General features: G+C 37.5%; 1 protein-coding gene across 2 annotated transcripts in view; it reads left to right on the top strand.

Moving 5' to 3' along the window:
- The window catches only part of OVCH2 (ovochymase 2), a 1,017,769-nt gene that overhangs the window by 446,065 nt on the left and 559,646 nt on the right, over positions 1 to 12,058 (top strand). For both annotated transcript variants that reach the window (XM_086955909.1, XM_086955910.1), the window contains exon 6: positions 8,650 to 8,801. In XM_086955909.1, coding sequence (XP_086812035.1) covers positions 8,650 to 8,801 — 152 coding nt within the window. The remainder of the gene's footprint in view (positions 1 to 8,649; positions 8,802 to 12,058) is intronic.

Raw genomic sequence — 12,058 nt, 5'->3', positions numbered from 1 at the left:
CACCAAGAGTTGAAAAACAACATTTCCAGATAAGAAAAATAATTGTTATTTATTTAGGAAATGAAATGCAAATTTTATAGTTTTGAACTAGTACAAAACGGGAAAGTACAATGAAGGAGTAAGCTAGTGAATGTTAATAATATAATATGTAGGCAATGTTTTCCAAGTAGTCTAAAGATACAACCAAAGAAAACCATTGCAAATAATCTTTCAGATATTTCATTACTCCATTCGGAAATTTAAAGTTGCAGACTACTTGCTAAGGATCGCACATGTCTCAGTTCTTTTCAATGGCATTTGTTTTTTCACCTCCTTCCAAATATGTTGAGTAGCAGTTTCACCGCTCAATTGAAAACCTTGATTTCCTTCTGTGACTTGAGCTGGTGAGATAGCCAATCCATGTTTCCTCAAATTAGTGTAGTATGGGGGCAATTTTTCCTCATTTTTTATATAATAATCTGATTGAAAAATTGATGTGTAAAATCGTCTACACTTCCAGGTGGTACAAAATACAGAGGGGCTGATTACGATGTCTAGCGGACGTGACACCTTTGCAGAATCAGGACCTACTGACCTCTGGTTAGCGATCCCGATCACATTATTTGGATGCAACTGCATATGGTGTGGCCCCAGACTCCCATTTTTCTATGGGGGCTTGTGCTGCGGTCAAAAAACTAACACAGCACAATCTCCCATAGAGAAATCAGAGTTTGTGTAAATCCCTCCACCGTGTGGCAGGCACCCCATGCCACACAGTGCAGGGACTTACAGGGGGGCACAATAGGTGCCCCTAAGCCTCAAACCAGAAGTTGCGGAGGCATGGGGCCCTGCTAGGGGCCCCCAGTGTCGATTTCTGACAGGTTTTTCATGTCAGAAAGCTCGATATGAAAAGCCTGCCGGAAACTGACATCATAATCCCAACGGCAGAAACACCGTCCATAGGAGATTATGTGCGGCCTTCGAGTGGCCGACAGGCTCCTTTAGCCCACTGGAAGCCAGTCAGATTGGCCGGCCGGCCGGTTTCAAATCCGACATCCTCCATTGTAATAAGGCTGTCAGATTTGAAACCTTGGATGTCGATCGGAAATCCTCCGACATGTGGTCGAAGGCTTTCCGACCGACATCCAAATTGGCCCCAGAGTTGTTGGTTTTTTCATTCAAATTCTATTTTAATGCTTGCCAAATAATCTTCTGCTAAGGATGTTTTTTTAATTTTACGCCACCATGCCTGGGGAAAGTAAAAAATGAAAAACCTTGAGAAAAGTGAACAAAACAACAACCTTGGATTTGTGCATTTGGGTGCACTTCGGTAATGGTATTAATCATCTGAATTGCAAATTCAATGATGATTTTCCTATGAGTTCTCTGTTTTGGATTGATCAACTGATAAAAATTCAGTTTAGGTAGATGACTATTTGTCAGTCATTAAAGCATAGATTAGTGGAAGTGAGGTATTATTGACAAAAGCATGTATAGACCTGGTCAAATGGATTCGAGTTGGATTTAAATGTACCATCCATTATGTAAATGTTACAGTTTAATTATAATAATACTAATACGAGGGTATCAGTCTTATGAGTGCATGAAAACAGTAGAATGCATTGTATATGGTTTTTAGCATCAAAAGTAGAAACTGTTCACTGTTAAATGATTGTTTTAGTTTAGGTGAGATGTTAATGTCTTGAAAAAGTTTGTGGAGTTTTAAATTGTGGATTACTTGCTAGATTTTGTATTTAAATCAATCTTAAAAAATTAGGAATAGAAGCCTTACTGATAGCAACATGCATAGGGGTATTCTGAGCTACCTCACTCAAAACTGAGTCGCTGTTAATTGGAGCTGGCACTAAGTGCTTTTATGTGTTGAACGTTTTGCCTAACATCCAACTCCATTGCAGAGGAAGAGGGATTATGCTCTGTGGTTCTCAAAACATTTGCCCAAGAGTAACTGCTCCTCCTTTGCAATGGGTTAAAATATATTCGACACACCTCCAATTAAGTCTCTCATTGTAACAAATGTACCACCCATATTTCAAAGGTGTATTTCCTCTTTTGGAATACACATAGGATGCCTGCCTTGGATTGTGCATAGCATAAAGTTCTGCAAAAAGAAAACAATTAGAGGAAAGAGAATATAACTACCAATGTGATTGTTTGAACAAAAAACTGGCTGGAATTCTAAGTGTAAATGTCCCTTTCTAGGGTCCAACACCTTCACTGAGGCAGTGCCTGACTGGAGTTAGAATAGTAAATGTGTCCCTTATCCAGTGTCCAGCACCTTCCCTGAGTCAAGCCCTAACTGGATTTATAATAGTAAATCTGCTGCCATCCAGTGTCCAGCACCTTTCCTAAGCAAACCCTGACTGGAATTAGAATGGTAAATGTGTCCCCCATCCACTGTGCAACATCTTCCATGAGGCAATTGCTGACTGGAGTTAAAATACTAAACCTGCCCCCCTCCTTCAAGGGTCCACACCTTCCCTGAGGCAACTCCTGACTGGACTTGAAATAGTAAATCTGCTCCCCATACAATGTCTATTTGAATTTGTTAATAATACCTATTAAGTATAGAGATAGAATAAACTTATGACTGGAAATGAAATATTTTAATAAAAAGAAATGAGGTAAAATTACTTATTATGAATAGTACTTACTACAATGGCTATTATGTGATGCTTTAATTTGTTACTGCACAGATTTGATTTTCTGTCCCTTCTTTTTTGTTCAGAAAATATGTGGATTATTTAGAATTTTGTTTTAAAAATGAATTATTAAAACAAATATGCTTATGTTAAAGTGCTAATTTATCAAATTTCTAGAAGCAGAAACTCCTCCTCTATAAAACATATCTAGTCACTTCAAAGGATAGTGTACCAGTGTACACAAAATGGTGGTCAATCAATTTTAGTCAACTTGTGAGTTACAACTACACTTATTAACTAAATATGCTTTAGATTCACTTGATTTTTGTACTTTCCAATCATGAATGAACTATCAATTGTAGAAGAATGTTATCTTTGAAGATTCAAATGTGACTGTCTCTATATTTAAAGCCCACCATCTTGGTAGAGACAGTTTAAAAAAACTCTAGCCTGGCATTTTTTAAATGAGAATATAGAATTCAATATATAGTGGTGCTGTAAGCATCTATCTTATTATGATTTTCCTAAATAGGTAATATTTTGTGTTTAATTCAAAATATTATATGATAAAGGTATATGTGGTAAAGGCATGGTAACAGTATGAGTGGTAAAGGTAATTGTAATTATAGCCTATGTAATTGCATCATAAAGGAATGTGTGTTAAAGACTGCATGGGAAAGGAATGGGTGGTTTTGTCGCACAATTGTTCTTATGTATAACGAAAATGTATTTTAACTCATAATTTAATATTCGTTTTTTCATAATAATTGATTAATGTAATTTAAAGTTACATGTTTTTTATAGGATTACATTTTTGAAAGTTAAATTATTTATACATAGTTTTGATATGTTTATAAATGTATTACATGTTTTAAAAAAATAAAAATATTTTTTAAATGACAGTAATGTTAATTACATTTGAATACACAATGGTGTTGAAAAAAATAAAAAAACATCTTGAAATCGAGTGTTGGACCCTGTTTGTGCTGTGGTGTTTCTGGACCTTCTGGCTGCGTACTGGAGCTGGTTGGGTCCGTTCTTTGCTGAAGAATTTGATAATTTGTTCTACATTAATTTAGCAGCTTAAATTATTTTACTTCATATTATATGAATTTAAAGCCAATATTTTGGCAACACTAATTTTGCACCACTGTATTTTTGTAATTGGTATTTCTTCATACATCCTAGCAAGTAGAGCTTATTTTCAATGAAGTGAACCTCCAAGCAGAGTTTTTCTTTGGCATCCTTAAGACAGGATCCTGTATTTGGGAGTGGATTGCCTGCGCATCACCATGGAGTTCAAGAAAACCCTGGATATCCAGGAACTGAGAGGAACATGAAGCTAACAGTTTTACAGAATGTCACCCACTAGAGTGAACCAAATGTATTTAGGGATGATAATGTGTCCCAAAAAACATAAAATAATGCTTTGTAGTCTTACACAATTCATATTTATATAACAATAGTGGTGTCACAGTCATCAGTACTGGCCAAGTGGGCAAAGTGAGCAATCATCAATATTATTATCTCCCCAGTATAGCTAGAGTCCATATATAGTCCAGCATCAATTAAGACCGAAGGCTGGGTTATGAGTTTGGGGGTCTTACAGCTGTGGCGTTGGTCTCAAAACGACCTCCGCTGCGACGGTCTCCCGACTGCTATTTCACAATGCACCCGCTAGCCCAGCAGCATGGTTTCAGACAGCAGGCAATGCGTTTTCATATTTGTTGATGCAGGTGTGTATATTTTGACTACAGTTTACACATATGCATGACACATGCGAAATAGTACCTACTACTAGTGCTTTCCCATTGCTGACGTCCGGACCATAGGTGCCCAGTCCAGTCAATGAGTAAATAGTACAAAATGGACTTACCTCGATTTCAGCACCAACAGGGTAGTTTTCTGCAGGGTCAATATGCTGCTGTGAAGAGGGAAGGATCTACGAGGGAGACTGAAGGAAAGAAAAGTAAATAGGTGAGTATGCAACCCAAATTCTTTGATTTTACGGACTCGAAGCAGGCTGTCTTCCTGCCACAGACAGCTTATTGGAAAGCCAGCTGATACTTGTCTGTACTGCCCTCTAACTGTTGTTTTTTCCTGATGACTGTCATGGATGTCGGCAAATGGCTGGAGGTGGCAGTGATGCTCTGGCGGACTCTCTTTCAGCAAACCCCCAACATCAACATATGGCCAGTGGAACACCTAGTGGGAAGGTGGTGCATCTGATGCCAAGATGACGGCAGTCTCTGCCATAGTCGTAATCAGGCCCTTAGTAGGCAATGCAAATAATCACCAGATTTTCTCAGCATGGTACATGTGGATGCAAAATAAATATGTTCGAATTCCAAGGAATCGCTACTTTCATATTCTTCACATTTCTCTCATTTCATGCTTCTGATTTGTCATGTCCTCGGCAATTGACCATAAGTGTGTTAGGATGACTGATGAGGGCATTCAATACACTGTTTTCCAAAGTTAGTTTCTGAATAGCAATTATTCAAATTTTTCATTTAAAAACCACATCTTTTGCATCAAGATTCACAACCGTTTTTTCCTCATGTTAGCAACAAAACGCAAGTTAAGGTCATCCTGATTCAATAAAACTATCAACATCAATACATCCCCTTCTGCTCAACCTCCAACCAAAGAGTAACATTCTGTGTACAATATTTCTACTGTGATTTCCAAACCACCTGCTACTACCACCTGTCCATCAAGATATTTACAATGTAGGTAGCCTATCTCTCTTCAGTCTGTATAATATACCCTTGAATATAAATATGTATTCATAAAAGTAGAATTCTACCATGAATCAAATCATATGTGTGTTACATTGTATTTTGATATTATTTGTTTGGGTGCTTATATGTTATTCCACAAAATTTAGTGGAATAAAACCACATATTTCATATGAACTCATGAAATATTGTCAATATTTTGCATAAATTGCATCTTAATCCCAGCCTTTGGAGAGCTTCACCAATGCCAACTGTTTAGTTAGCAACCTCTTCATAAAATAAATACTGAAATTGCTCTGAGGGTCCTTTGTTGGTTGTGCATAACCATATACATATTGTTTAATCAACAGTCTATTCATGAAAGCTGAACACTTTAATTGTAATAAGGGCTCATGTTTACCTCTGTCTTGCTGGAGTACCTTCAGTAATTTCTGATTTCTATAGCTAGTGTGTGTATTTAAGAAAGCAAAGCCTGTTTTATCTGAAACCCTGTATTTTGAACTACACAATCAAATACTTTAGTATTCTTTTCACTGCAGACCATTAAACAGCATATTCCAGTGTTTAATTTTCTGTTTCTTTTAAGCATCTTCCTGCTTAGAAAAAAATGTTTTTTTCTGTTTGCACCACATTAAGCAGGCAGTACAAAAACACATAACACATTTCCAATGGCATATGTTCTGATACTGCCATCTCAGTGGTGTTCTAGTGACATTTACATACAACTGAGTTTAGAAATCATAGTTTAGGATGGCACCAGAACGTCTTGATGGAAATATAGGATCATCAAAGGCAAACATATAATTATATAGGTACATACAATTCGGATTTGGTGATAGTGACTCAGTTGCTGTGGTTAAGTCAGAGCTTCCTTTGAAAAGTTGTGTATGTTTTTTTCTAAATGTTTGGTGCCTTTTGATGACTCTGAACATAACATTCCAGAAAAAGGTTTATTCGTCTTAGCTTCAACTTAACAAATAATGTGGGCAATTAAATGGAAGTAAAAATAGAAGTAGTATCAAGTTGTAGTCCCATAGAAATACTTGATCTCCTTTACAGAAAAAAAGCAATGACACCTAACTTGGCATGAAACTAGAATTTCACTCAGAATAGTGCCTTTGCTTTGCTTTGCTTTGCTTTGGATAGTTGCATAGTTTATGAGAAATTAACATTACAGAAATGTGTTAGGTGGGCATCAAGTTTTTTGAAGTTATACACATCAGGACTGTTTGCAAACTGTCCTTAAACGTGAGTTTGCGGACCCAAATTTAAAAAATAAAGATTCTTTTCTTCCATCAATCCGTTTCAGGTCCATGAACTCAAAAGTGTGTCAACTGACCCAAAGTCTATTATTCGCTGGCCACATTAGAACATTTACTCTTGCGGCTTCTATTATAGAAATAGGCAAAATCCCTCTGTCCCAAACAAAATGTATAAGCCATATAATCAGCCAGGCAAGGCATATCCTGGCTCCCATATCTGGGTGGTTGGACCCATAAACGATTCCTCAAAACTTAAAGGCAAAAATATGTTTGTCATGAGGCTTCTGAACTCCTCACAGAATCTGTGACCTCTGACATCAAATGAAATGCTTAAGACCACAAAACATTCTGAGCTGTAACAGCTAAAAGCACATCTTCATTAACAAATAATAGCACATATTCATGCTAACATGTAATACCATATTCATGTCTTATAGTGTTATTTCAATTTTAATATGTATTCCCACATGTAACATTGTTTATGTCATTTGTAATTGCATCTGTCACATTATGATGTGGTCTTGGGCATTGCATTTGGTCTGTGAATTTAGGTTTGCGTGGTTGTTGTGGGAGGTATGTGGCATTTTTCACATTTGTTTTGCTCTAATTGGTAAGCATAACTGTAATTTAACCGGAAGTCTATCACCACTCATGATACTGTTTGAAAATCCAACAGTGTCCGCTGTGTAGTCAATGAGCTGATGATGGCATAAGCTGAAACATTGTAGTGGAAATATATTTTTGTTCTTTGGTGAATCCATCTATTTGAGTAATTTCTTTCATGGATATTTAATTTCTTTTTGACTCATTGTACATCCTTTAAGATTTGAATGTTTACCCTGGCTGGCTGTTGTTTTCTTGTGGTTAGGGGGTTAACTTTATAATATGTCCTAAGTGGAGAGTGTTCTTATGCATACATTTAGTTGTTTTTAGCTTAAACCATAACAAATAAAACTTGTTAAAACATACATTCATAGTCACAAGCTTCCCTAAATATAAAAGGATGGTAAATCATCTAAAATGAACTCGCATAATAGAATAGTCAAGGATGATTTAAAAATAAATATCTAAACAACTGCAATTAAAACAATGCACATTTTACTACTTCTAAAACCTAAAGAGGAGTAGCTGGCTTTATTATTTTTTATTACATAAACCTCCACACAGCCTTCTTACTAGTGCACCAAGCAGCCAATACTTAGGAAGCTGCTGCATGACATATCAGTGGGTCATCATATTTACAACAAATTGCAAGTGCATCAGTGCTGTTTTTTAAATGAAGCAATCTGAAAAAGGTAATAAACCACGTTTTGTTTGTTGTGAATGCCTGTGTACAGAAAGGGATGAAGTGATCTCGGAGAAAGGGTTAATAAAAACGGTTGTAAACAACCCCTCTATACTATAACCTGTTCCTTCATTTTTTATCATTTGTTCTACTCATTTTAAAAGAAAACAAAAATTGTTTAAATAATTCCATTGCTCTTATAATATTTTTAGATGGATTTCTACCTTCTCAATTAATCATCTAAAATGAACTCGCATAATAGAATAGTCAAGGAGGATTTAAAAATAAATATCTAAACAACTGCAGTTAAAACAATGCACATTTTACTACTTCTAAAACCTAAAGAGGAGTAGCTGGCTTTATGATTTTTAATTACATAAACCTCGACACAGCCTTCTTACTAGTGCACCAAGCAGCCAATACTTAGAAAGCAGCTGCATGACATATCAGTGGGTCATCATATTTACAACAAATTGCAAGTGCATCAGCGCTGTTTTTTACATGAAGCAATCTGAAAAAGGTAATAAACCACGTTTTGTTTGTTGTGAATGCCTGTGTACAGAAAAGTATGAAGTGATCTCGGAGAAAGGGTTAATAAAAACGGTTGTAAACAACCCCTCTATACTATAACCTGTTCCTTCATTTTTTATCATTTGTTCTACTCATTTTAAAAGAAAACAAAAATTGTTTAAATAATTCCATTGCTCTTATAATATTTTTAGATGGATTTCTACCTTCTCAATTACAAGAAGTTGAATTACCAATCATTACAGCTTCCGAATGTAGTCATGTAATGTCCACTCTAAGAGGTCCATTTCAATGTAAAACCATCTTATGTGCTGGATTTCCTGCAGGAGGAAAGGATGCATGCCAGGTAAGAAGTCTCAAAATGTTCTCATATTCAAGTGGCCTGCAGAAATTATCATAATTCACTACATATTGTGTTTTTGGATATGTTACAAACATATTGTATTTAGTTCTATAAATAATTATATCTTTTGGACAAAGACTACTGAGCTCCCATGGATGACAATGCCACATTGTTTACCTGAGAACTAAATGAGACAGGCCTTTCTCCTCCTTGCTTTGCATAACATACAGCTAATTTGCAGAAATTTACTTATTTAGAGTAGTAATTTCTGCAAACCGACCCTGTGGTCTGTGTAATAGTGGCCAGCTGGGTACTCCTCTGATTCCACCTCTTAAATTCCAGAAATCTAGGGATCATGTTAAATTGCAAACTTACCTTTGAGAAACACATTAAATCACTTACCACTACCTACTTCTGTTTGTTAACCATTATAAGGAAGACTATTTCCTTGCTCCATCCTCCTGTAGAAAAGACTTGGTTCAGGTTCTGATAATTTCACGGTTGGACTACAAATCCTTTTTAGTTGGACTTCACAAATATGTAATACTTAGGTGACGGATGCTACCAAATACTGCGGCTTGCAAAGTTCTGGTAATAAAAAGAAGTCCACCTGGTTCTACACACTTCTGCTACCTTTACTGGTTGCCCATCACTTACATAAGTCTTTTCAAGGCTGTATGTGCCTGTCATAAAGGCGGGGCATGGCTTGGAAGACAACAATGATGGATGTGTGAGCCAGCTGCTCTGCGCCGGCCCAACTGTGATCTGGAGAAATCTGGCGGTAGCATGGGCTGAGGACCCCAGACAACCTACATATCAATTTCAATTCAATTCAATAAACTTTATTTCGGTCAATATGACCTTAAAAGTGCAATCGCAATACATACAAATGCATTTGAAACTGCATAGAAAATCAATTGCATGTAATGAAAAACAAAAAAGGACATTGAAGGCACACATATGAAGTAAATAGGTTCCACACTCAATTTTAAAATTCTCACTTTTCTAGTTGTTTCGCCAAAAGAGATCGAGGGCAACATATAAGACAGAGGGTTGTTCAAAGCAGGGGACAAGGATTCACTTTTGGAAAGTGCATAGTGCGAATAAATAAATAATTTAAATAAAAACAATTTTCATAAAAAGATGGCCGCTATTCTTGCCATACAGCAGTTGGTAAGACCTAGCACTGGAAGCCCCACGATGCAGGCTACTTCTACATGAGGTTTTCACAACAATTGTAGTAGTAGACTATTAAACTACACAAGAACAGGGAACAATAATACCATTTTAAAAACATTAAGAATATATGAGAAATATACATACTTTAAAAACAGATAGGATAAAAAAACAATTTCCCTGTGACCTGATTGAGGGGCCAACATACATGCTCAGTTAAAACTAATCATATAGAAACAAGACCTATTTTTAAAACTGGCGGCGGTAACCCTGAATAGATTTATCCAGATAATTGATAATAAGATTGTTTCGTTTCCTCCAGAATCATTATCTTAACTTTTTTTTGATTCTTTAAAAAATATCCTGCGGGTACACCACATAGAAAATAGGAAACCTGCAACTGAGTAAACAATCGGGATACTACAATCATGTTTCAGTATCCTGAAAGCCTCAGAGCAGCGCCCAGTTCCGAGGTTTCTACAAATCTGCACCAGCTATCGTTTTCTTGCCTTATGGTAGCCAGAACAGCTAAAAAACACATGGAGTACTGACTCTTCAGGGCAGTCACATGCCGGGCACTTCAGAACTTGTGAACCCCCCCACTTGTGTGTAAAACAACGGAGAGGCAAAACCCATGCCTAAACTGAAGAAAAAGCTTTCTAGCAGCTGCCGGCTTGATATCATCTAAGGCCGGCTCAAAGCTGGACCTATCTTTCATTTCTAAAAAGGCTGAGGTTAACTTCCCTACTCAGGGCTACTATGAAGTTGTGCCATTTTATACTCCTCATAGTGGGCCTTTAGTAATATTCCTTGGGAGTGAGGTGCAGGCGCGCTCAGGGTCAAGTCGGAGTTCCCCCAACCCCATGCTGGCTAGCATGTGCTTGATATACACAAGCCATGGCAATTTTGCTGCCCCCCTGCAGGTTCTTCAATTCTTTTAATCCCTCCCTGTAAGATAGAAGTTCTGGAGTAACCCACAGGCGGCGCCAATACAATAAAGGTCTAAGGTTTGATTCATCGGCGATTGCCCTAACACCCAGTTCTAATCGGAGTGGAGTTAGCGGGGTGCTCTGTGGGAGATTTAACAACTGTCTAAGAAAGTTGTTCTCTGCCTGCGTTAGGTTCTCAGAACTAGAGTGACCCCATAGTTCTGCGCCATATAGCGCCCCTCCCCGGACTTGAACTTTATAAATTTCAATGGCTGGACTCACTGGTTTCTGGCTGGACTTACAGAAAACCTTCATGATACCACCTGGTGATTGTGACAATTTTAATGACGATTTTTTAAATTTGTGCACCCTTATCCATGGTCTCTGTGAGTGTAATGCCGAGCTAATCGAAAGAGGAAACTCACTCGAGGGGTTTACCATTTAACAAAGGGTTTGCTCGTGTACTTTGGGGCTATTAAACGCCATAAATTTGGTTTTCTGTAGGTTAATTTCTAATCCTCTTTCACAACAGAATGCTTCAAATCTATTGAGTGCCCTCTGGATCCCCATGGGTGATTTAGATACTAATAAAGTATCATCGGCAAACATCATTGCTGGGATTAAACGGGAGGCTAGCTTAGGTGCATCAAGGTCTTTCTCTACAAGTAAATAATCTATCAAACCATTTATGTATAGACAAAAGAGAGTAGGGACAAGCACACAGCCCTGGCGAACACCACGTTTATTCGGGATGGGTGCAGTTAGCTTTCCATCCTTGCCAAACCTGATTTGGGCAAAGTTTTCCTTGTGCAGCCGCTTAATGAGTTGGGATAGATATGCTGGAACCCCCATCTCATGGAGGACTGCCCACAATTTTTCCCTTGGGACCAAATCAAACACTGACCTCAGGTCTACGAATATTAAGTAGAGGTTGGCACCCTCTAAACACACGATCTTCCAGTGTAACAGTTGTAGCCTGAGTATTTGGTCCAAAGTAGACAGTTTTTCCCTAAACCCTGCCTGTAAGGGGGTAAGTATCTTCCGTTTCTCCATCCAGGTTTGTAACCTAAGCAGCAATACACGCACAATTTTGTTTTGCGTAATGTCTATCAGGCTGATCAGCCTGTAATTGGTTGGTAAAAGAGGTGAACCTTT

The sequence above is a fragment of the Lissotriton vulgaris genome, chromosome 2_1 (assembly GCF_964263255.1).
Source record: "Lissotriton vulgaris chromosome 2_1, aLisVul1.2, whole genome shotgun sequence".
Classification (NCBI taxonomy): domain Eukaryota; kingdom Metazoa; phylum Chordata; class Amphibia; order Caudata; family Salamandridae; genus Lissotriton; species Lissotriton vulgaris.
Note: the sequence above shows the minus strand (reverse complement) of the source record. Positions and strands in the feature narration are given on the sequence as shown.